Source organism: Gymnodraco acuticeps, unplaced genomic scaffold (genome assembly GCF_902827175.1).
Source record: "Gymnodraco acuticeps unplaced genomic scaffold, fGymAcu1.1, whole genome shotgun sequence".
Classification (NCBI taxonomy): domain Eukaryota; kingdom Metazoa; phylum Chordata; class Actinopteri; order Perciformes; family Bathydraconidae; genus Gymnodraco; species Gymnodraco acuticeps.
Genome location: NW_022990021.1, coordinates 3,732,995 through 3,759,383, shown reverse-complemented (window position 1 = coordinate 3,759,383; position 26,389 = coordinate 3,732,995). Strand labels below are relative to the sequence as shown.

At 40.6% G+C, this 26,389-nt stretch overlaps 3 protein-coding genes across 8 annotated transcripts in view; 2 read left to right on the top strand and 1 right to left on the bottom strand.

Annotated features, from left to right (window-relative positions):
* LOC117544656 (rho GTPase-activating protein 21-like) overlaps window positions 1-26,389 on the bottom strand; it is a 113,246-nt gene that overhangs the window by 46,377 nt on the left and 40,480 nt on the right. For 2 of the 6 annotated variants that reach the window (XR_004568714.1, XM_034213912.1), the window contains exons 1-3: window positions 23,214-23,659; window positions 5,701-5,889; window positions 2,068-2,089 (exon numbers count right to left, since the gene is read on the bottom strand). Coding sequence is in view for 3 of the 6 variants with exons in the window: in XM_034213912.1 (XP_034069803.1) it covers window positions 2,068-2,089; window positions 5,701-5,889; window positions 23,214-23,525 (523 nt within the window). In the remaining 3 variants the exon portion in view is untranslated. Of the gene's footprint in view, window positions 1-2,067; window positions 2,090-5,700; window positions 5,890-23,213; window positions 23,660-26,389 lie in introns of those variants that run through there. The other 4 variants (XM_034213907.1, XM_034213908.1, XM_034213911.1 and 1 more) reach the window with 2 other exon arrangements.
* LOC117544657 lies at window positions 13,304-15,821 on the top strand. Its single transcript, XM_034213913.1, has 3 exons — window positions 13,304-13,863; window positions 14,841-14,965; window positions 15,147-15,821. The coding sequence occupies exons 1-3, from the start codon at window positions 13,803-13,805 to the stop codon at window positions 15,819-15,821; spliced, it is 861 nt and encodes a 286-aa protein (XP_034069804.1). The 5' UTR covers window positions 13,304-13,802.
* On the top strand, window positions 16,232-20,015 carry LOC117544658. The gene is made up of 4 exons (XM_034213914.1): window positions 16,232-16,462; window positions 19,225-19,369; window positions 19,444-19,553; window positions 19,660-20,015. The coding sequence occupies exons 1-4, from the start codon at window positions 16,301-16,303 to the stop codon at window positions 19,969-19,971; spliced, it is 729 nt and encodes a 242-aa protein (XP_034069805.1). The 5' UTR covers window positions 16,232-16,300; the 3' UTR covers window positions 19,972-20,015.

Here is a 26,389-nt window from a genome sequence, read left to right as displayed (position 1 = left end):
CTGTGGTGTTATCACATAGCAACAACAACAATTTGTTGTCATCAGTAAGAAGTGACACAAAAGCAAAATGTCTAGAAGTTAAAAACCCATATCAAATCTGTTTTTTTATACCTACATTTCTCTATGACGTAGAATATAAGCTTCTCACTCATGATATCACATTGTGCCTCAGTCTTTAAGTTTCTATTTTTACTTTAATTTAAAATAACTACTTACTTATATTACTGGTTAATACTACTATATTATATACCTTTAAAACTCATTATGGTAACATTTTGATTATATTTGTTAAAATCTGAGCTCTGTGTCAAGAAGTCACATTTATTTGTAACACTTTGTATATTTTCATCACTTTCCTTTTAAAACATTGATGTAAATGTAAACCTTTCATCACCTTGTGAAACTCTGTCTCTTTCGAAAGAAAATTTGGATATTTCAATTATTTTTTTAAATGTTTGTCAGCTTAAGACTTAACATCATTTTTCTTCAAACCTAATGCTCAATTACTGCAAGATACCAAAACAAAAGCTACATCCAAAGATTTGGAAAAAAAAGATTTTCACTTGACAGAAGAATGGTATCACTTTATATAATGTTAATTATTGATCAATGTTGCAATCAGCTGTGGCCCTGCTACCTGTCAGCATTCCATTCGCTGAGTCTCTGATCCTGCTGAGAGGCAGAGGAGGATTTGTGAGGCTGGAAGAGAGCCAAGTGACTTCCTGTGGCAGCAGGGGGCTCTGCAGGCGAGGAGCATTATTCAACATCTATTGAGCTTAGCAAAATGGTTCACATGCCCTTCCCAGATACTACTTAATGACAAACGACACACACACACAATCACACATGGGTTCTACATGACTTATTATAGGTAGGGAATTCAAGTTTGAAAATGTGTAGACACATCAATTCCCTGCAGGGTTTCCTCTTGCCACAGCAGGGCCCTGGTGTGTGAGTTGTTTAATGTTTTCGAGGCCAGTGTTGAATGAGGAGAGTGGACACAGAGGGGTTAAAAAGGGTCGGGAGGGGGGTAGTGTGAGGAATGTGATACCAAGGGCCAAGAGGGATGATGAGGGACACTTACAGGAATCTCTCAATTTCCCGTTGAGAGGGGTTTTAAGAGTCAGAATTATCACAAAGCGCGGCGCTCACCCTCCTCTAACCCTGGTTTCTTCACTTTCACTGTCCACTCATGCCAAAACAATCCACCGGATCACACCTGGTAGGGCTTTGGGTTCATTACAAGCCAAACAAACAGCTAATGATGATAATCTTCTCCCTGTTTCCCATTTATTACAGACAAAAAGTGGTGTGTCTGCCAGAAAGGTATCGGTTTGTTTTGAAAAGGAAAGCTCTATCAAACACTGGAGTATAGGAAACATTGCTGGACATTTATTGAAATAATAATGCAATAGGTTATTTCTTTAAGACCACACTGTTGCTGTTCATTCTGTATGTTTATCAGAGCCTGTTTGTGTTTCTACATGCCACATAGACTTCAGATGTTTAAGAATGCTTGTGGTGAAGCGCAGCGGAGCAATCCTCCTGCATTCATGCTGGGCTGCAGACGTGAACAGAATACTAAGGGACCAGAAGGACAAGCTGGATGCTCTGAGGAATGCTGAGGCCTTGCCAAGCCAACGGCAAAGCTCCGACTGCCACTCTGGAGAGCAAAGCTTTAAACACCACAGAACAGCCTGCAGAAAAGGTTGCTTCACCTGCAACATCCTGTTCACACATGGCTTCAGACCCATTCCTGGGTCACTTCAGTTCATTTATAAAGCAATCAATGCAACTGAACTACAAAAGCTAATCAAATGTGCAGACGGACACACAACGAATCATCAAAATGCATCAATTTCACTCTATAGTCTAATACATCAGACTAATGGACTGTCAATCCTAATTTCCCCCCTTTATTTGGAAGCTACTGAAGAATAGCCGAGAGTTAATGGTTTCTGTGCTGCTGATATTGCAACACCTGATGTCCCAGAGCAGAGGGTGTCTCAAACGCAGCAGTGATAAAATAAAAGAGAGAGAAAAGTAAACCGTTTTTTTTACACTTACCACGGCTGCCATTGTCTTCATCCTGTAAGCAAAGAGAAAGTCAGTAAATATTGATTTGTAATTCAAATTGCATTCACAAGTTTCATTTTTAGTATTCTGGTACATCATCTTCAGTTAAAATGTGTCTTCATTCCCAAATCCTTTTTTATTAACAAATCAACTTCAATCAACCTTGGACCTAGAAAAACGGCACTAATTTGCAGCCTGAAATGTGATTTCCTTTAGTGTTTGTTTACATCTCTGTATATGTTTTATAAATGTAATATCAAGTTGAGTGTTCAGGCCTAGACAGACAAATCCCCTTTGACTAAAACTCTTTTCATTTGCATATTATTGTTTGTTTCATGAAAAAAAAAAAGCACTTTTTTAGGCCAATTTCTACACTAATCCTTCTGCTTATCTTCTTCTGCTTATGCTTAGTAAGCTTATCTGCCAAGCACTGACCAGCAGACAAGGTTAGCGATTTGCTGGAAAACCTAGTGTAGAAAGCTAAAGAGATTTGTTTTCCCCTCAGCAGTTGGTAGAGACCAAAACCAGAGCTAAAAAATATTGAATATTGGGCACAAACTGTCGACTTTCTGTTGGTGGCAAAAATGGTTTTGTTATCGAGGTTTTAAAGATCTTTTGACATTTTATAGACTGAACAACTAATAGATTATCAAAAGAATAGTTGGTCACAACCATAAAAGGAGAAAAAATGTTCATTATCATGGAACAGATCTACATAATTAAAGCTGTTGTGGCAAACAACACAAGAGGTGACAAGCCTTGTGGCTATCGCAAGCAATCAAAAAGCCACTTCAAAGCCTCGTTGGTTTGTTTTCCATTTCCTCAACGCATAAAACCGTAGTTGAAAATCCACACACTCCTGCTTTAATCCATCTCCCCTCAGTGACACATATGTTCTCCATGTATCTTTAAAGGCTCCCAGCTCTCACAAGGCTTTCCTTAAGACGATCTGACCCTCTTGAAGCTAACACCAATATCCTCAAACTGTGATTAATCAAGCGCTCCAACCCAAGACGCTGAAAGTAATTACAATGAAATGTGATGAAGTTACAAGGAGTTTTTCTTTACCCTCCCCCGGTTAGGGTTACGTAATGCAAGTAACGCTTGTGGCTGTACAGTGAGTGTGACCTGACGGATTGAAATGTAAAGCTTCAGTTTGAACATTTTCCAGAATCATGTCTTACGATAAGAAGGCCAGAGCAGACTCAAGGAGACTGCAGGAGACTAGGGTATAACTTAAGATGGTACATATAAACATATTGCCACCTGTAAAGATTTGGAAATCCCATGTCTACCACTGTGGCGTCTTGTGATTATAGCGTGATATTGCTTTATTGAACTTAGCAATTGCAAGGTAAGGTTTTTTTAAAAGACACAGAGAAGGGATTAGAGTGAAGCTGTAAATACAGAGCAGGAGAATAATTAGGAAGAACCATTACTCTCCAGAGTTCTACAATTAATTGAATGCCTTCATTCGCCTTGTATGCATCTTAGACCACTGCATGAGAAATGTCTAGTTTTTCAGATAACAAACAAGATGTGTTGGACTTTAGAGGAGGCAGAAACAACATTGTGTCTTCTGGGACGAACTGTATATCTTTCTGGTTACACAAATGTCTGACAATCCTAATTGTCATGCCACAGTTTCTTTTTCAACGTGCAGAAGCTAAGCCAAAAGCTATAAACAGAAGGAACTATGCTAACTTTGTAGGAAATCCTTCTGTGCAAACTGAAGAGGTTGTCAAAATACACTTCAGTGAAAAGTAAACGCAACTCATCCAGAATTATCACTAACAAAACCTAATTGTCAGGAGGCCGTGATAAGCTCTGAGAAAGCTGACTAGCGTCTTTTACTCTTGGAGAAGCCCTTGAGTGTGTTTAACACTGTGCCCATTAGGACCAGGAAGTGATGTTACTTAAAGATTAATACCAAAGGCTAGATTGGCACGGATGTTATCCAGAGAATGGCTGGCAGACTTCCAAGGTGGGATGATAGAAGTCAGGGACGCTTGCTACATGCCCGACATAACATTTAAACATTGAAACAATGTTCCAGTCGAACACTTGATGAACAGGTTGAGTGCTAATAATAATATATAATATGTACTATAGATAGCATTGAAATAACCTAAGCTGTATCCTAATTCTATATAACATACAAATTCCAAGCAGGTTTTTCCGTGACTACATTACATTTTAAGGATCTGAGTATGCAGACGAGGAGACACAGAGAGTCTCTTGTTTCGGTGTAACTTACATTGAGGATTTCATAAAATAAACATTTGGTGCATTTACTGTAAGTCCCGCCTCAAGAGTCAAGACCCACCTCTTTTCCATCGCTTTCGAGTCAGTCTGAGCTATGCTGTATGCTGTATGCTTTATTGTCTGTCCATAGCCTTTACTTTATGTGTGCCTTGTATATATTCTTATGTGTGCCTTTTATCTATTCTTTTAATATTATATTTTGTTATAATGTTTGTTGTGAAGCACAAACCCTCTGTTTTTAAAATGTGCTGGATTTGAAATGGGAATACAGAATGGTAGAAAACACTTCCTCTCAATTCACATCTCTATTATAATTGTAAGAATTACAATACAGCTTCAGGAGGATCTCAAAACACGATTAATAGTGCATACTGCATGCAATAAGTAACTAGTGTGAATCTCTAATGTCCCAGCAGCACTAAAAATCGAGGTTTTTGTCTTAGACCGTGTTCAAAAAGCAGCTTAAAGTAATGTTTCTAATTATGTTTTAACCTTGTGTCACATGAATCAGGTGTTTTCTAATCATTGCAATCACAAGAGCCAGCAAAGTGACTGATCCTGATGGTAGAAATTCCAAATAACAAAACCGTCAAATTAAAGTGGACCTATCATGCTATATTTGAAACATATATTGTAGGGCCATACCTATATAAAACATGCCTGTGAAGTTTTTTTTTCAAAATACCAAACAGATCATGTATTTTAACCATGCCTCATTTCGCTCTATTCCAGCCCTGTTTTTGCAAGGGCTGATTCTGCTTTTGTGGCAGACTACAGCGCCACTTACAGGCCTGGCATATGTACTACAGCATCTCCAGCGCTTTCGAGCACCCCTTTTCTGATGTCAGAAAAAATTCAAATAATAATTAGCTCCGTTGCAGCCCCGTTTTTAGAGATTTGGGTATGGAGGAAAAGAGAGAGGGTTGTGTTTTCTGACACTTGGTGAGTTCCCTGACACACCGGGGACATATATTCATGTATAAAAGATGTACAAAAGTGCATTTTGCATGATAGGTCCCCTTTAAGATTGATTTACTTCCATTTCCTTTAAACTGACATGGAGATTATTTAAATGTTTTTAATATAATGTCTCTTTTAGCAAAGATTGCTATGACAGCATCCTAAACTAATTTTGATCGTCTAAGTTCCTTGAAGTCTGAAGCAGATCACTTGATTCAACAAAAGTGTATTTACTTAGGAAGTGTGTGTATATTTTCTTACATTTACTTTCAGAATGTCTTGTCTATTTGAAACAATTACAGAGCTCAAAATTGCAACTGATAGATGGGATAACGTTTTTTCTTTTTGTTTATTTAGCTGCTGGTGTCATCAGAAGGGTAAGGGATAACATTCAGTCACCTTCAGAGAGTTGTGGACAGCAGACTCAGGCGGGTAGACGATGAAGTGTCGCAGTGTGAAGCCGAAGCCCTGAGAGGTTCGCCGCAGGTGAAGAGTTTTGGGCCCCGGCCACGAGAAAGGCTCCTCCTCTGCCCCAGGAGAAGCCAGGGCCGACGCTTCGCTCTGATCGGGCCCATCCTTCTGCTTGGCCTGAAATGAGGACAAACAATCGTACATTAAAGTCAATCTTGTGAATATTTACTGTGTGTATTACAACCTTTACTGTGGTGTTCACACAGATAGAAACTGGAAAGTAGAAGAACATTTTCTTGCTGAGAGTTAAATAAGAAGATTGATATCACTCTCATATCTGTACGGTAAACACATTATTCACAAAGAAGCCAGTTAGCTTAGCTTAGCATAAAGACAGAAAACAGGACGGCAGGTTTTTACAGATTGAACAAAGAATGTTAAAGTTGTGAATCAGTAAACTTCAGAGGTGTTGGGAGATGGATATTGTTACATTTTGACAGAACCATGCTAGATGTCGCCCCCCCGCACGTCCAGTCTTTAAATTAATTAGATTAAAGATACACATTTAAAAGAAGTGGCTTTCAAACTTGTTTACTTCTGACTTTTTTAGAGTTTGACAAACTCAGCACCAAAACAAACTCACAAAACAGCTCACAAACTCACAAAAAAGTACCGTTCATTCTATTAATTTCAGCCCTGGTAATTGTGTACAGGACATACGTTTTGATAAAACAATGGGAAAGAAAATGGTGGCTTGACAGATGCAATAACCCACGGCTAGGCATAGATGTTATTAATCAACTTGATTTAAAAACACATGAAATCCCCTAGTAGAGATTATTAAAGTTTCCCAGGATTCATTGGAAGACCTGCTTGGCTAAAAAAGTACAAATACAATAAAATCAGCATGGGTGCTGTCTACTTTCCATGTTCCGATCCAATTTCTAGTGTTCAATGTATAAGCTGTAGCATTTCTGTGAGAAGAGTTGAAGAACCTTCCTCTTTTATGAGGAAACATCAGGCTTGACTTATTGCTTTCATAACTTTGTAAAACGACATCTAACATATGAATAAATCGTTTTAAATGTCCTGAATTGTTTTTTATTAATATAATTGGATCCAAAACCACTTCCGCCCAAAGTCACAAATACCTAATACAGCTATATCAGCCACTAGGTTGTGTTTCATATATTTAGATAGTGATATTTTGCCAAGCCCTTCACAGAGCTCCAATACTCTGTAATGGCAGTTAAACAAAAAAGGTTCCAAATACCAGCAAATTGATCTCCTCTACTTCTGCTACTATCTGTCTAAATGGTGAGAATAGATACCACATTCACTAGAAGCTGTTGATTAAGCCATCAAATCAGTTTCGGCTTGCAATTCACTCAGTACACCATGTATCCTCAGATGAAAACTGTTACGATGTCAGTGACAGAGGCCAAAAAGGCAGTCAAATAGTTTCGTTCCCAAGTTGTGGTTCTTGTCAGTGATCACAATATCTGTCAAAACAATCAGGATTGTCATTCAAGCCACTTTTGTACTGCCAAAAGCTCCATACAACCGTACACATGGTTTCGGTTATAGCGCATAAGGGGCTTCGCAGGACTATTTGGCGGGTTTGCATGATGACAGACTTATCTTCTACATTCCTGCTGTGACTAACACGGATGAAAACAACCCATAAATGCTGGCAGCTCGCAGCTTGTGTAACATTACTTGTATGCCCCTTTAACTAAACACATGCTACACATCAGCAGCAATAATCAGATTTTAAATGTTCTATTACAAATAGTGTTTATGCTGACTGTCTCAAATGGCAACTGTAGCTAAGATGAAAATACAGTGACTCACATTCATGACTCTTTTCCTAAAGATGACACAGAAATACAAGAACACACACACACACACATAGAGTAAATATGGGTGGTCACATAAGATATACTAACTTAGATAATGCAGTGTGATAAAGGGCTTAATAGCATTGCATAGTGCTGCAATTGTTGTATTATTAAGCATCAGGAACATATTCAGTAGATTAATTGAATAATCACTTTGTTCCAATTTATTGTCGACCATTATTTCACGGTCGACATCTTCAAATATCTTTTTTTATCTGACTACCAGACTAAAATCCCAAAGATATTTTATTGTATTATTATCACACTGAAAGTAATCACATTCTGGACCAAAACAAAAATGCAAGTTAATGTTTATTATTATCAACTTTCTTTTGATTTAATAATAGATACAATTTCTAATCATCTTATCATTCCGTTGAAAAGTATATTAGAAACCTGTGTCCCAATCAACCATTTTAAAGAATACAATGCAAATATATCCATCTAGATAGAAGAAAAAACATATTAGAAACAATTAGTAAATCAATATAAATTGTTTACGAGAAACGTATTCAGCAACTACTTTTCAATTAAATGTCATTTTCCCAGCAATACCAAAAGACATTTAACTGAATATGTGACAATGGGCTCTGGGAAATTGTGTTTTTTTGTTATTTTGTGAAGATAACTGAAAGTGAAATATTTGATACTATCAGCCCTACACTGCAAAAACTGAAATCTTACTAAGATGAAATATCTTAAATCAAGACAAAATATGCTTATATTTTGTCTGCCAAGATATTTCCTCTTACAAAGAAGTTTTTGCGGTAGTGAATTTCACTTCCATTAAGTGTTTTTTTACTTCATTATCTTAATGAGGTTTTATTACTTGTTTTTGAGATTTTAATACTGATTCTGAGTAAATTAATGTTTAAATTGAGAAATACCATAATTCTAAAGATATTAGATCAACACTGATAAGTAGAAAACTGCTTTTTCAAAGTCAGAATATCTTATTGCAAGCATCCTATCCTTTTTCATCTCTTAACATATTAAAAACAGATAAGGACCAAATGAAATTCATTGTTTTATTGTCGCTCTAAAACCCAGTACATCAATTAAGTATGTCCATATATGAAATGCAGTATACAGAAATAACAGCACCAGCCAAGTCAAACTACTGCATTAAGAACATTCTTTTCAGCATGTATTATTCTTCAGCAAGCTAAAGTGATTGAGCAATATGTGCAAACATCTCATTTGAAAAGTTAAAGTAGGTTACATTATTCAGGACAAGGGCATTTAGCAAACATAAACAGCATTGTGATAAACACCTAAATGGCTGATAACATGTTATGTAATTAACATTTAAAACAACCTGAAAGAAAGACCCAGTATTATACAAAGATACAGATTATTTAGGTACACTGCAAACTATAATGCAAAACGCATCTGGAATCCAAACAGCTAACATTTGAATCTGCTAATAACATATCCTAAGTCAGGACCTTAGTCCTACATTTAAACCTGCTAAGTTTGCTTTAAATGTTTCAACATCATATCAAAGGAACACGCTATGAGTCATTTGAACTGTTGTGTAATTCCATTACATCCCCAAGATAGTATTTCACTTGTACATAGGTTTGGCCCTTTCTGCTGATTGTGTAATAAGAGGTCAAATCAACCAGCTTTTCAGCATCCACTAACTCAGTGGCCTGTGCAAGGTGTGGGACCTCAACTTGATAAGCCATAACATTTCTATCAAAGCATATGGACTGAAAAGGCTGATATTCCAAACAATAAAGCTTAGAATCAACAAGAAATATGCTTTTGACAAGTCCAAATTCGGGTGTATTACCATTTAGTACATTGGCAAGGATCAAGGACTTCTCAGTAATGTATTTATTACCATTTATCACAAGCCATTTCACTGATACAGCGTGGTTAATTTCACTGAAACCTAGGAAGTCCCTCAATTTCCCATGTAAATATTGTAGATCTCTAACCTCAGATACAGGACCCATCTCCTTTTCATTTGAAAAAATTGGGTGCTTGGAAGGGTCAACATTTTGGCAGCTTTCATATATTTGGTTCTGATTAATCAAAGACTTGCATACATTTTTAAAATTGAGCTTGGAGGCCCATTGCTTAAATAAACAATGCTTAGACTCGAACCGCATACACATATGTCTGACCATGGGACCCAATGATTCTATCTGTGATGGCAAATGTATCATGTAATGCTGCTTAGGTGTAACATTGTGGTCTGGAAAAAGCTCCTTCCAATGCTTCAAATGACTTTCAATCAGTAACTTTAACCTTGACACAGTTGCAATGGTAAGAACAGGTGCAAACACTATTTGAACAATCTCTATTAAGTCCATTATCAACTGCACATATGCATTGACTTTCAAATGTTCCAAAACAAATGGCAATATCCTCAACAGGACAAGCATTTGCCCTGATGACTGCCTTAGTTTACCATCAGTTGACATCAGTGTACTCGGAGAAATTGGGGAAGGTCGATCTCTAAGATCTAGAGGCGAATAAGGGAAACCAAGAATAGCTGAATTCACAGAGTCCAGATTGAACTCTCCTGACTGAACAAGATGATTCAAAACACATTTAATTTCCAGAGGAGCTATACCCTCAAGAATGACATGCATAATGTCTTGCGGGGTTTGCCGAATAATATCAAAGGATGGGAAGTCAACTAACTTGCTCCTTCGATTGATCCCATATGTTGTTCTAAGGCTGTTGCGAAGCAAGTCTGTGTTAGCCTTTTCTATTTCATCACACTGTCTGACATGATTCTCCAATGTTCTTTTAATATATGCATCCTCGTTGAATTGTGACTGCATGTCCTCAAAAGAACACTCACAGTGTCTGCACTTACTGTAAGCAAAGCCCACTCCTTCTTTGAACCCTGCGAGTTCATGCTGTGCCAGGGTGTCACCACAGAGAGAAACCATAGCACCATGTATTGTTTTCTCCCCGTTAATAGTTTGAATTTTAACACCACTGTACAATGCATCCATGTCTTCCTTTATTCTATTCAATATTACATCTACACCAGATTGACGGAGGTCTGCTGATTTAGCCATCGCAAGTAGCCTAATAGCAGCCAGCTTAGACCTGTATTTTGGATTTATATTTCCTAGGGTGTAGTACACCATTAACAACTTGTTCTTTGATGAAAAGGATCCTAGTGGATTACAGATCTCTATTTCGTCTGTATACAGAATGATCTGCAGTGCATTTGGTTTCTCTGAAAATAAGGGATGAGATTTTAAAAGAGAACCATCAACAAGGTCATGAAGAAAACCTTCACTGCACCTCTGGGGTACCTCTTCAATCATAGTCAAAATCCTCGGATGTAATAGGAACTGCTCTACACTTTTGACTAATGGTACATAATAAAATAATTTGTCTTTGATGACAAAATCTGTTGATCCTCCACGTTTCTTCCTGCATATGGTTCGAGCAATTGGAATTTCCTCTGCATCCACACAACAAAACTGCTTCCTAATAACACTGTTCTGGCGAAATGTTGTTGAAACGTTAGCAAAGGGGTCAATGAAACTGTCAAATATATCCATTGCATCTTTTCCAAGTTGATTGGTTGTACTTCCTGAATTCTTCTTTAGAACTTCCTTCATCTGCGTCCTGAGGTTGTCCAATAGTGATGATTGATACTGCTGTACCCCAGCAACAATGTCATTCATGCCTTTCTGAAAATGAGAGATTGAAAGTGATGTGATCAATCTTTGATGTTGGTAAACATTATCATGATCACTGTAGCTTTATGTGATATACAGTTTTGCTTATGACATAGACACAACAGTAAAGTGGATAACAAAGCACTAAAACTGAACTCGGCCATCAGTGAACCACTATTAACTGCTAACTGTGTACAGTAGGTAGCCAAATACTGTGCTCTGTTCTCAAAGAACAACTAGGTCTAACTTAATATATGGCTACACTGTGTCTGGTTATAAATTGTAATAAAATATGGGAAATCCCTTACTGGGTTAGTCAGAGTGAATGGCTTGAATTTCTGGATAATAAATGCTCATTTGCATTTCTTTGTCGCACACAAAATATTTCCTGTTAATATGTTCTGAGAAGCAGATCACACATGGCATAATGCTTTTAGTCCAAAAAGGTTACATTGGAAGCATTTTACCTGTGACAGACGATGCTTGGATCGGGCATTGATAACAAAGGCAGTGGCATGTGTTGTCAGATCCTACAATACAAAATGTAGTAACTTGACATTTGCAGGTATAACATTACTCAATGTGACAGAAATATATAATCTTTAAATGTATGCACATCTGATGATAAAAAACTGGTGACATGTGGTGAGCAAAGATAGATAATTTAATATTTTGTAACTCTGACCAAAACATATCAAACATTAGTACTCCAACAAGACAATAAGCCATTCTAACTCTTTATGTGTTCATTTAGTTTTGCTAGTACAGCACATAGAAATACATCTTCACATATACCTCTAGGTTTTATGAATCATTTGGTGAATTTAAATGAAATATTTCAACATAATATTGATATATAAATGATATGCTAGGCCAATATTAGCCACTACTATATCGGCCTGACCTTTATTTAGCAGCCCTTAATTTTCAGTAGATAGTCAACAACAAAGAAAACATACTTGGTGCACTGTGACAGCTCCATCTTGGTCGATGCCCATTTGCTCTTCAACTGAGTCAGGTGTGTGAAGGTTCTGATCCTTGCTGCTGGAGTCGGCTGGAAGCTGATCGGGTTGAATGTTGTCCTGTGTACAACATATCAAAGAAACAAGATTGTTTGAAATTGTAAAAAATTAGCTTCACTAAAAGAGCAATTTAAATATGTAATTCCTTTCTATCTAAGATTATTTTCACATTAAACAAACTTTGGGGGTAAGAGTTATTTCAGCAACAGTTATTAACTGTAAGCCGTAGCACTTTATCCATTGTCTGGGTAACACTCTTTATTACATTTTTTCAGTCCAGAAAACAAAACCATGAAACTTTTTTTTCTAATCAAATCTGAAAATCTATTTATTTTTGTTTTAAGTTTAATAGTGGGTAAAGAATTTGAGATTTATTTCTGATTTGCTAAAACTGTGAATTCAACAAATCATGTGCAGATCCTGACAGTGATGCATGCACCTTGCAGAATATTGCAGAGTGAAAAAGTGGAAAACCATAATTTTTGTGATTTACTGTTTTAGTAACTGTGGCCGAACACCAACGTAATGCATATTTTTAACGGTTTTTTCATCCCCACAAAAACACTACATAGCTAACTGCTGAATTAAAAATATATGGTTGACAGATGCCGCCTGCTTGTAGCCTAGCAGATTCATTAGTTAATGCTAATGGATTTATAATAACTAAATGTGGCTGATCAGTATTGGCTAACGCTATCTGTAGCATCACAAAATGTACGAAACTAACCCTGTATCCGAGTGGCCACGTGGCCCAAACACTGTAGCTAACAATCTTAGCTGAATTAGCAGACGTTACTTACTTTTTGCTGCGGTCCTTGGGTTTCCTCCTGTCGGTTTTCATCTCCACGTGTGGCGTCGCCAGGTCTGGTGTCTTCAAGAAGATGTTGAAAGTGTCTTCTCTTTACATGATGGTAGAATGAGTTGTACACTCTATATTCCTCAGTGCATCCATCAATGCCACAGAGCAACCTGAAGTCAGAGTTGCGACTGTGCAGTCGATTAATATGGCTCAATAATAATTTCAGTGAAAAAGTTATAAAAACGCAGCAGATAACGCACCGCCAAAGCATCGTGAAATCTTCCAAAAGTTAACTATATTAAAACGTTTCTGCAGCAGGCCATGTACACGTTGGGGAAAATAACTAATGAAGTGGGTTTATCACATTCTCTAGCTGTATGGGGGAGGCCGGTGAGTCGTCTTCCTATATATATATATACACGTCATAATAATGCCTGGGAATAACTTGTGGAATGATGTGCATCTAGAAACAGATGTTTGAAATGTTACCTATGACCGCATCAGTTATTAATATTCCTAATATTTGCAACATATAAAATATCTCTGTCACCCCTCTTTAAGAAATGGTACCTTCCAATGGGAACCGCGAAGAGGGTCCGTTAAGGGCGTGTGTTAGGTCAGGTGCACCTAGCTTCAGGACGTTGCTGGCTAGCTTTCCTTCAGGCAGAAGACTGAACCTCTGCAAGTGATTGAACATTAAAACTACGCCATGGATGAAAATGGAAGAGATATCACATGCTTGGATCCTATAGCAACTGCAGCATTAAAAGGTAATGTAATTTTGTATTTTATACTGCACCTCTCCAGCAAGCTTTACATTATTTGAATCGGTTGGACTTAGCTAGGCTGGCTACATATCTAGTTAACTTAGCTAATATCTACTGTAAGCTGTTAATAACGGCACAATCGACAAATCGTGGTTAACATTTTAGTTGATACTGTTTTATTGCCAGAAATAATGTCAAGAAGCAAATCAGCCTTCCACAACTGACAGTAAAGTATTTAGCATAGCCATCTTTGGCGCCCTTCTTTGTTGTACACTAGCATAGCCATCTTTGGCGCCCTTCTTTGTTGTACACTAGCATAGCCATCTTTGGCGCCCTTCTTTGTTGTACACTAGCATAGCCATCTTTAGCGCCCTTCTTTGTTGTACACTAGCATAGCCATCTTTGGCGCCCTTCTTTGTTGTACACTAGCATAGCCATCTTTGGCGCCCTTCTTTGTTGTAGACAGCATTTACAAATGCGTTGTTGTATGATAGTGCAGTGCAGGCTATTGAAACTACACTGTCCTTTGGATATAAGCAGGCTTGGGACGTAAATTATGCTTATTTGAATAAAGATTTCAAGGTAAAGACACTGTTTTGAAAATAAGTTTAACTGTGTTTGCTCTTAAACATCAAGATTTGTTTTATTGTACTATAAAAGATGCTGAAAATGTATAACTTTTATAGCCTATGAGATTTTACACATTTGTGTTATGGATTTATCCTAACAACATGCCTCGTTTATTCATTTCCCTGGTGCATTTTCATTTGGCCAAAATAACTTTAACTCTGGATGAACCTATTGTAACAGCAATTTTTTCAATCAATTATAAGTAAGTGCAATACATTTTTTAATGTTAAAGAAAATCTTGTGAAGCCAGCCAGAAATGTACATTACTCTTTCATTTTATGTATTTAGATAAATATGTTATTAGTTGCTTTTTACCTTATTATTAACTGTGTGGTTAAATGTGTTTTCAGCTGCTAATATAAGCAGAGACATGCTGCCCAGCCTCTCTAAGGAGGACTTGCGTGATCTCCTTCCCGGGCCTGAGCACTTCAGAAGAAGAAGAACCATTTGGAGACTCAATCATGATGAAAATGAGGTAATTCCAGATTCTAACATTTGAGGGACTTTAAACCTGTTACCAAGTAAGCCTTTCCTAGTCATCATGCAGTTATTTGAAGTGGAGTTTTTTGGTTGTGTTGATTTTTGTTGTTGTCACAGCGTAGTGCTCTTTTCATTGTAAATACCATTTTATATATATATATGCATCTTTTATACAGGGCCAGGAGACAGACCTGTGTAGACCGAGTACCTCCCATGGGACTTGTGATTTCAGCCCTATTCCTACCCCCCAACCTTCCTTGTTTCCCTCCTCTTCCTCCTCCTGCCCCAACCCCTCTCCATCCCCCGTCTTTTCTCCACCCTCCTTCTCCTCTCAAAGCCCACAACCCCAACATGGTGCCAGCAGAACCGTACAGCTTCCCAGTCCACTGTATGTTTTATACACAGACACAGAATTGGAGCAATCACGAAGCACCTTTTCTGAAAAGCAGCGTGCTGGAGAAGAAGGAGACTACGTCCTTTCCAAAGATCTTCGCTGTCGATTAATCAGGAATACAGTCACAAGCATGCTTTCCATTAAAAGAGCAGCTGGGGATGACTTTAACTATCCATGCAGCCGTGAACTCACTGTAATGGCGAAGCGTCTGATTGAGTACTACCCAATGCTTCGGGACAGATCTCAAACCAGTAGAGCTGAGTGGGTATGTCACTATTCAAGTTTTCAACTCATGGTTCAGACAAAGCACTGCAATCATTTGCCTATCAAACTGGGAGTGATGTGTTTTATCCAGTTCAATAAGAGCTCTGTGCAACTGCTTGTATGGTGTATTTTGTTTGATACAAGTTTGTTTTATGTGAGTTATAACAGAACCTGTTGTATGTCTGTCTTGTAAGGAAACTGTAAAAAAGCAGCTTTTGAAAAGGGTCCAGAATGTGACAACCCCCAAAAAGAAGCAGGGTTCAACTCCTTCAAGAAAGAGGCCTAGGAGTTTAAGCTTTCAGAGCAGCCATGAGACGTCCACTGATGAGACTGATGAATCCACCGCATCAACCTTGATCTTGGAGAGATCACCACCATCTCGATGCAGCACCCCGGAGGCTGAACAGTTATGTGGTAAGTACATCAATTGAAATAGTAGATAGTTAAATCTCTTCAAGAAAATTTTATAATATCAATAAGTTATTTTAGAACCCTTTTTTATTCAAGATTACTCATCTATGTTTGCCCTGTGTCAGTCACTATGGCTGTTTGTGTGTTAATGTCTCATTTCAACTTTAACATCAGAAATGAAAATAGTGGGGTTTATGTTTTCTAGCATCAGAAACTGAGAGCCCACAGACCCAGGCGAGACACTATAAGACTCTACAGGCGATGTATAAAACTAAGGCCAGACCGAACAAGATGGATGTTGCTCAGCTCCTGGACCTCGAAATCCAAGCGAGAAGGGCCTTCATTGACTCTGATGTTACAAAGGAGCAGGACAGGCCTTCCAAGATTCTTAAAGCTTATCCTTGCTTTGGAGAACTGGATCATGTAAGCAAATGTTGTACAACTCCATCCATCCATCCATCTTCTTCCGCTTATCCGTGGTCGGGTCGCGGGGGTAGCAGTTCCAGCAGAGAGCCCCAAACTTTCTTTTCCCTGGCGACATCAACCAGCTCTGACTGGGGGATCCCAAGGCGCTCCCAGGCCAGCGAAGAGATATAATCCCTCCACCTGGTCCTAGGTCTACCCCTTGGTCTCTTCCCAGCTGGACGTGCCTGGAACACCTCCCTAGGGAGGCGCCCAGGTGGCATCCTAACTAGGTGCCCGAACCACCTCAACTGGCTCCTTTCGACGCGAAGGAGGAGCGGCTCAACTCCGAGTCCCTCCCTGATGACCGAACTTCTCACCTTATCCCTAAGGGAGACACCAGCCACCCTGCGGAGAAAACCCATCTCGGCCGCTTGTATCCGCGATCTCGTTCTTTCGGTCATGACCCATCCTTCATGACCATAGGTGAGGGTAGGAACGAAAATGGCCCGGTAGACAGAGAGCTTTGCCTTCTGGCTCAGCTCCCTTTTCGTCACAACGGTGCGGTAAAGCGACTGCAGTACCGCTCCCGCTGCTCCGATTCTCCGGCCCATCTCACGCTCCATTGTTCCCTCACTCGAGAACAAGACCCCGAGATACTTGAACTCCTTCACTTGGGGTAAGGACTCATTCCCTACTTGAAGTGGACAGTCCATCGGTTTCCTGCTGAGAACCATGGCCTCAGATTTGGAGGTGCTGATCCTCATCCCAGCCGCTTCACACTCGGTTGCGAACCGATCCAGTGAGTGCTGAAGGTCGCAGACCGATGAAGCCATTAGAACCACATCATCTGCAAAAAGCAGTGGTGCAATCCTTAGTCCACCGAACTGCAGACCCCCTCCCCCATGACTACGCCTCGAAATCCGATCCATGTATATTACAAACAGGATTGGTGACAAAGCGCAGCCCTGACGGAGGCCAACCCTCACCGGAAATGGGTCCGACTTACTGCCGAGGACCCGGACACAGCTCTCGCTTTGGGAGTACAGAGATTGGATGGCCCTGAGTAGAGACCCCCTCACCCCATACTCCCGCAGCACCTCCCACAGTAACTCCCTGGGAACTCGGTCATACGCCTTCTCCAAGTCCACAAAACACATGTAGACCGGATAAGCGTACTCCCAGGCCCCCTCCAGGATCCTTGCGAGAGTAAAAAGCTGATCCGTCGTTCCACGACCAGGACGGAATCCGCATTGTTCCTCCTCAATCTGAGGTTCGACAATCGGCCTGACCCTCCTTTCGAGTACCTTAGAGTAAACTTTCCCGGGGAGGCTGAGTAGTGTGATGCCTCTGTAATTGGCACACACCCTCTGATCCCCCTTTTTAAAAAGGGGGACCACCACCCCGGTCTGCCACTCCTTCGGTACTGTTTCCGACTTCCACGCAACGTTGATGAGACGTGTCAACCATGACAGTCCCTCAACACCCAGAGCCTTCAGCATTTCCGGGCGGATCTCATCCACCCCCGGGGCTTTGCCACTGTGGAGTTGTTTGACGACCTCAGTGACCTCCCCCCGGGAGATTGGTGTTGATCCCCCGTCATACTCCAGCTCTGCCTCTAACATAGAGGGCGGAGTTGTCGGGTTCAGGAGTTCCTCAAAGTGTTCCTTCCAACGCCCTAACACTCCATCAGTTGAGGTCAACAACGTCCCATCCTTACTGTACACAGCTTGGATGGTTCCCTGCTTCCCCCTCCTGAGGTGTCGGACAGTTTTCCAGAACAACTTTGGTGCCGCCCGAAAGTCCTTCTCCATGTCTTCTCCGAACTTCTCCCACACCCGCTGCTTTGCCTCGGCCACGGATGAGGCTGCTGCCCTTCGGGCCTGTCGGTACCTTGCAACTGCCTCGGGAGTCCCCCGGGATAACAAATCCCTGAAGGCCTCCTTCTTCAGTCGGACGGCTTCCCTGACCACCGGTGTCCACCAGGAGGTTCGAGGGTTACCGCCCCTTGAGGCACCTAGGACCTTGAGACCACAGCTCCCCGCCGCAGCTTCGGCAATAGAGGCTTTGAACACCGACCACTCTGGTTCAATGTCCCCAACCTCCACAGGAATGTCCGAAAAGCTCCGCCGGAGGTGTGAGTTGAAGGCCTCCTGAACTTGGGCCTCCTCCAGACGTTCACAGTTCACCCGAACTACACGTTTGGGCTTACCAGGTCTATCCAGAGGCTTCCCCCGCCACTCGACCCAACTCACCACCAGATGGTGATCAGTTGACAACTCCGCCCCTCTCTTTACCCGAGTGTCCAAAACATACGGCCTCAGGTCCGATGATGTTGTACAACTATGCTTCCTAATTCAGATAACGTTAGACCAAATTTGAAATGAGAAATGGTGTGACAATTAAATCAGATCTGTCTCATTATTTATAAATGAATGACTCAAATATGCTTATTGAATACAAATATGTATTCTGCATAGATATATAAAAACCCTCCACTTATTTAAAAATAACTAATTTCACAAATGTGCTTCTGATACACACAACATTATTTTGTTAGTATTATTGGTCCACAATACGTATTTAAAAATAGTGTGTGCATAAGACATACATTTGCAGAAAAAACACATGTTTCTATGTGCATATTTTTGTTAAGTGACCATTTAAATCACATTATACACATATTAATCTTTTTTTGGAAATTCAGTTATCAGACGAATTACTAACCCTTGGAATGTAGATTTTAATATTTCTTCTACATATTTTCTCTCTCGTTGTTTTAGCTAATGGATGAACTACGGCGGGTCCTCAATCAAGGCAACTCCCACTTCTTAACGGAACTTAAGACCCGGTGGGGGACCTTTTGTGAGAGGGCACAGTTTTATGGAGTTTTCAAAAAGCTCATGAGGCCTCCGCAGCTTGACAAAGGTGATTATTATCTCTGACCATGTCTGTTTATTAACTGACTGCAGGAAACGGAATGACACTTTTTTTTTCAACAGTAAAGCACTCAATTGCCATGATGAAGGCTTTACCAGAGATGTTCCCATCACCTATGGCCCCACCCAAGAAGTTAAGGCACGCAAGTGAGGCTCTGCTCCACGTCCTTGAGGTAAGAAAATGTATAAGAATTTTCTCATGTCGATACAAAGAGTGAAATGTTGTGATCATATTTGTTTCCCTTTTTGTGACGATTTCTTTGTCTGTTTTTGTGTCAGTCTGCAGAAGACCCAAACACCTTTCTTCAGACACGACCACTTTCCAGCCCTGTTGTCATCATCTGCGAAACCAACTGTATACTGGCCATTGGAACCATGCCCGTGCTCATCTTCCCAAAAGAGGACATTCATGAAAGCGTGATGTATCTCATGGCATGTTATTACACCTTTCACCTCACCTATCCTAAGTGCATTGCAACACTCCTGTCTGTGGTGCAGACAGAAGTCCTCTTGGACGCCATTCACGACTGTGACATGACTACTTCATACAAAAAGGCTATGGCCGACTGGAAAAAGTTCATAAGTGATTAGGGCACTTATATATGAGGGGCCGCTAGGGACAATATTCAGAAATACCGTTCACTTACACATGTGAAACACTCTCACACACACAACTGAAACCAAAATAATTTACAAACATATGTAAAAATCTCTCATATACACATATGAAACGCTCTCACACACATGACATCCAAAGTTATTCACATATGAAACGCACTCACACACGTGAAACGTACTCACACACACACCTGAAACGCACTCGCATACACCTGAAACGCCCTCACACACACACACACATGAAACGCACTCATATACACATTAAATGCGATTTCAATATGTTGTGTGAGAGGGATTTCAGTTGAAACGGAAGGCATCTCGCCTTTTAGAAATGTGCGCTTCTTCGCAGTTTTTTTTTTTTAAACGACTTCCTTTTCAACCGAGATGCCTTCAGATTCAACTGAAATCCCTCTCACACAACATACTGAAATTGCATTTCATGTGTATATGAGTGCATTTCATGTGTGTGAGAGCGTTTCATATCTGTGGGAGAGCGTTTCGTGTGTGAGAGAGTTTCAGGTGTGAGTGCATTTCATGTGTGTGTGAGAGCGTTTCAGGTGTGAGTGCGTGCGTTTCACATGTGTGTGTGAATAACTTTGGATTTCATGTGTGTGAGAGCGTTTCATATGTGTATATGAGAGATTTTTAGATATGTTTGTAAATTATTTTGGTTTCAGTTGTGTGTGTGTGAGAGTGTTTCACATGTGTAAGTAAACGGTATTTCTGAATAATGTCCCTAGCGGCCCCTCATACTTATAGTCCTATTGAAAATTGTTCGCTGAGTCAAAAGTGTCATGAGAATTTCACTTGTGTTGTATTTTACAGTGAAAGAATGTTCTCTTTTTTTCTAAAGACATATCTGATGACTGACCTTTACTACGCAGTTTGAAAACAATAAAAACATTAAAAGAAATCATTTGAGACTCATTTTTCTTTAAGCAAGCAGTCAAAGTTTATATCTTGATAGGATTAAAGATTTTTGAAGGTTTTGTCTCTACGTTTCTTGGTATTTAGCCTTATTTTAAGAATAGCACCGAATGCTGAATTTAAGTAGATTTTTCTACATATTAAGAAAATAATTCTTAAATCTTATCTTGTATCTAGACAAATATACCTGTTTAAAGTGAAGCTGCACTGGATTTAAGAAATGTTGCCTAACATAAAATAGAATTTTGGGACAATAGCAGTAGAATATGCTGAATTCAAGCACATTTTCCTTATAATAAGATTATATTCCTTCCTTGCATCAATTCAAATGTACTTATTTTTGGTTTAAAAACACTCGTTTTAAGATATATGTAGATATTTTTAGGCTAGATATATTTACTTGTTTTAAGAAGGTCTTGGCAAGTGAATTTTTCTTGTTCTGTTGGCAGATAATTTTTCTTATATTAAGTAATATATTACTCATTTTATTATTTATTTTACTTGTTTTTTTAGGCTTAGTTTTTGCAGTGTACAAACAATGATTTCCTTTATGAGTTTTTCTTGGTCTTGAGTCAAAGAATGTCAAGTGTTGCAATAGTCCAAGCATACAAAACATTAATGGCACTCTCAGAACTGTAATTATCCAGAACTTCAACGCTATTTGAATAACTTGATAACCCAGATACAGCAAGATATTCTAAACTCTTCATCACTATGGCTCTATATTGTGCCATCACTGAGGAACCCTGTGACCTCTCATGCTGCTGCGAGCTGTCTGAGCAGCGAGACTTCTGTCACATCCATCACCAAAGTAATGACAGAGCTGAACCACTGCACCACGGGGCGTGTGTTAGCGGTTATTGGGAACACCACCATAGCGACTTGGGGCTACGAAGGCCTGCCAAGAGTTTCAGCCTCAACCCAGAACCCCTCCGTGGGCTCTTCTCCAACCAAAATACATCTTAGGTGTGGATCCAAAACAAAGATATTCTCCCCCAACACCCCTCGGGCTTCTCTATCCACACCTTTCCCCGACCTTGTCTGGGAGCAGCAGATGTAGAGGCCTCCAGAGAGTGGGATGGGTTTGGGCTTAATGGTATGACTGGTGAAATCACCACCAATACCCAGTGGTGTGGAGCTGGAAGTCAGCCACAGGAGAGGCAGAGAGCTGACAGTCCAACTCAGCTGCTTGTTTTGATTCCTGGCTTACATTTGAATGTCGTATTATGCAATAGCTATAAGCCATTTGGCTTCGATGCCCCATGGAACAGGTACACGCGTACACACATTTTCCATATCCCTCTTAATATAATATGCTGAATAACACAGCAAGAGAAGCATTGCACAGTGTGAAGGGAAACTACATAGTGCGTGCCTGAATAAAAGGCTGTCATTCAAAAGGTTCAATACTGTAAATCTGCTCCAAACAAGCATACACAATCACATGATAATGATAAATCAATTATGCATGCAGTCTGTTCATAAAAGCAGTCTCCATGATGATGGTTTGCTCTGCATGCTGCCATATGGTGCTTTGGCCTGCGGGATAGTGCACTTGCATGCCTGCTTCTTTATGTACATGAGATGAGTGAATTTGCATTGTGTTGCTTGTGGACTCAGATTTCCTCCACACTATTTTTTCCTCTTTTTCATGTGTGTGAGTCACCCCCGGGTTGTCTGACATCATGGATCTACCTCTTTCCCTCCCTAGCGCACTTTCTTTCCAAACCTCTCTCCCTCTCTGACCACAGACGTTAACATTAGTCACCGTAATTCCCTATACTATAGGAAAATATGCCTTCAGTGCTTTATTCTGGGCCATCACTGCACAATGGTTGAAATGCACTTAGCTCAAGTCTATAAAAAGGAATGAGCAGAAGAAGAAATACTAAAGTATTCACAACTGGAGGATAAACCTCTTCCTTTTCAGCATACTGCAAATTGTCTGTCTTGAACTATCAACAATAAATGAAACCTAAAACCCACACACACAGACACACTCATATTACAAAAGATGGGTAAGTGAAACAGGACTACCCAGCCGCTGGAGAGCAAGATGACGCACACTAAATTCCTCAGACAGCACAACAAAGTGTAGCCGCCCCTAACCTTGCCTCCACTATCAAATCCTTCCTCTCTACACCTATACATCTCCTGTATTGCCCTCAATATATATTTCAGCAAGTCAGGGTGTCCGTAAATGCATCAAAACTGAAGCAGAATCAACCTCCTCAAAATGTCAACTCACAAGGATGCTCTCCATCATTCTCACACACAGCTGTCCTTACCCGAGAGCGGACACAGTTCTTTCTGGAGGCTTCTCTGAGCCGAGCCCAGGACACGCTGCGGTTGGGACTGCTGAGCCCCAGTTCCACCTCTCCCCAGTAGGCTCTGGCTAAAAGCTGGAACCAAAGACAGTACGGTTCCGACAGGCAGCCGTCCAGCCCGGCCAGCCGAGCCCAGGGACAACCTCCAGAGGATGGGGAAGAAGAGAGGGAGCAGCATCCTTCTGCGCTCACGTCTACATCCCGAAGGTCCGGGTTGTCCTTCAGAGGAACTGGCTTACAGCCTGAAGGTAGCCCGTTCCTCTGGGCCAGCATGGCATAGCCAGGGTGAAGGTGGTCAGATCAAATGGTAGGAAAGATATACTAAATGATCTAGTTTAAATTTCTTGTGGTTCCTTTTTTACTCCAGTTTTCTGGTTGAGTCCATTTTCCAACCTCTTCCTCCCGCGGTCCGTCTCTAACTGTCTATTCTGTCCTCAGTTTTGGAAGCAGGGCTGTTCTTCGGGGCGTCCCACAGACACATGATGTTTCCACTCAGCCGAGAGGAGAGCACAGCGGCTGAGTGCACTGCAGAGAGCCGGGGCCGACTGCCTGACTCACCCACCCACTCACCACACAAAACTCTCTCTGAAGTATGCACACACACACACACACACACATTCACATGCGCACACCAGGCGGCCTGAAATTAATGCTCTTCCCTTCCTGTCTCCTTCATCCCTCTCTCCCTTCACGTGTCGAGGCTAATCAATAAATGATGAGAACAAATGAAAGTTAAATATGACACACAGTGAAAAAAGTTTTTTATCGTAGGAAGCACAAGGAGCATATTGTCGTTATCTGTCAGGAGACGGGAATAACTCGGATTGTTTTTTCAGGCTGTGGAAGAAGTCAAGTGGGGCTAATACAGATAAGGAAGCATATAGTGTCTTCACAGGTCTCACTAAAAAATCTATTAGAAAGCTGCAGCTGATTCAGAACGCCGCTGCTCGAGTCCTCACTAACACTAAGAAAGTGGATCACATCACTCCTGTTCTGAAGTCTTTACACTGGCTTCCTGTGTGTCAAAGAATAGATTTCAAAAATATTGCTACTGGTTTATAAAGCACTGAATGGTTTAGGCCCAAAATACATTTCTGACCTCCTGCTAAATTATGAACCATCCAGATCTCTCAGGTCTTCAGGGACTGGTCAGCTTTCTGTCCCCAGAGTCAGAACTAAACATGGTAAAGCAGCGTTCAGTTATTATGCTCCAAATATCTGGAACAAACTCCCAGAAACCTGCAGGTCCGCTGCAACTCTGACTACTTTTAAATCCAGGCTGAAGACTTTTCCTTTTGTCGCTGCTTTTAATTGAACTATTCATATCTTAAACTGCACTGTAACTTTTATCCATGTACTTTTTTTTTTAATGTTTATTTTATTAGCTTTTCTTTTTAATGACTGATTTTAAATGCCCTTTTCTTAATGTCTTTCATTTTTTGTAAAGCACTTTGAATTGCCTTGTGTTGAAAAGTGCTATATAAATAAACTCACCCACCTCTGCATGCCGGCTGCAGATCATCTGGTGACTACAAAGACTCGTGTCTGGGTAGCAGGCTTTGGAGACAAAGAGACTACCAGCAGTTGCACACACAGAGTAACTCCTGTTTATCTATGTTTATCAGATACACGCTTTACAACATCAGGAAGATACGTCCCCAGCTGACTCAGAAAGCGACTCAGGTTCTGGTCCAGGCTCTCGTCATCTCACGCCTAGACTACTGCAACTCCCTCCTGGCTGGTCTACCTGCATGTGCCATCCGACCTCTGCAGCTCATCCAGAATGCAGCGGCTCGTCTGGTCTTCAACCTTCCTAAATTCTCCCACACCACTCCGCTCCTCCGCTCCCTTCACTGGCTTCCGGTAACTGCTAGAATCCACTTCAAGACACTGGTACTTGCTTACCATGCTGCGAATGGATCTGGCCCTTCCTACATCCAGGACATGGTTAAACCGTACACCCCAGCGCGTGCACTACGCTCTGCATCAGCCAAACGACTCGTTGCGCCCTCGCTGCGAGGGGGACCCAAGTTCCCATCGGCGAAAACACGTGGGTTTGCTGTCCTGGCTCCAAGATGGTGGAATGAGCTCCCCATTGACATCAGGACGGCAGATAGCTTGCACATCTTCCGGCGCAAACTGAAAACTCATCTCTTTCGACTCCACTTCGAGCGTTAGAACTATTAACGAAGCACTTTTATACTAATAAAGGGCTGGCTTACCTAAAGCCAGTTGAGTAGCACTTGAAATGTTTGGCTCTATGAAACCTGATGTACTTATATGATTCTGTTTTCTTCAAGGTTGTGTCTTCCTGGTCGAATGTACTTATTGTAAGTCGCTTTGGATAAAAGCGTCAGCTAAATGCAATGTAATGTAATCTATGTATGTGTTTATTTAACAGGACCCATGTGTATTAACACTGTTACGTAAGGATAAGCAATGCAACATATGTAATGTTTATAGGTTGTCTAGTCAAAGGAAGTGTGCAACCCAAGCCCCAGGTAGGGCTTTCAACCCATTTTTGCAATATTTAAAGCAACGGTTTAGCTCGATTTACATACACCAAATACAAAAGACAGATGTTGGAATAAGGCTGTAAGGTAAACATTTCAGGGAACATTTATTTCTTTGGGTGCCAGGAGATTGTACCTGCTTGTTAACCAATTTGATAGTACTTTTGTATCAATGTGATGAAGATTTTTAAGGATTTCATTGAATAGATAAGGACCGCACCAAACCAACCACAGTCCATCCACCTATATCAGTGACCATCAACTGGCGGCCCGCGGGTCACATCAGGCCCGCCAGACATTCTCATCCGGCCCGCAAGGCGGGGGTGACTGTGGCGTAAAAAAATAAAGAAGAAAAAATGATGACGCCTGAGATTGTACTATTTTGCAACAGCGACCGTTTCCTTGCAGATAAGGCAAACAGGTGTAGCCTTATTGAACGATGGCATGATGAATGCATATGTATCCGTCCATTCCTCATTAAAACTGCGGTTTTCCACGTCAACTTTACGCTTGAGGCTCTTTGACAGTGACATTTTTGCGTGCCTGGCAAACAATTTTCTTATATCCTGCAACCGTTTCCCACCAATCAGGACACGGTATTAATAAAAAAGTTGATTCCTTTCC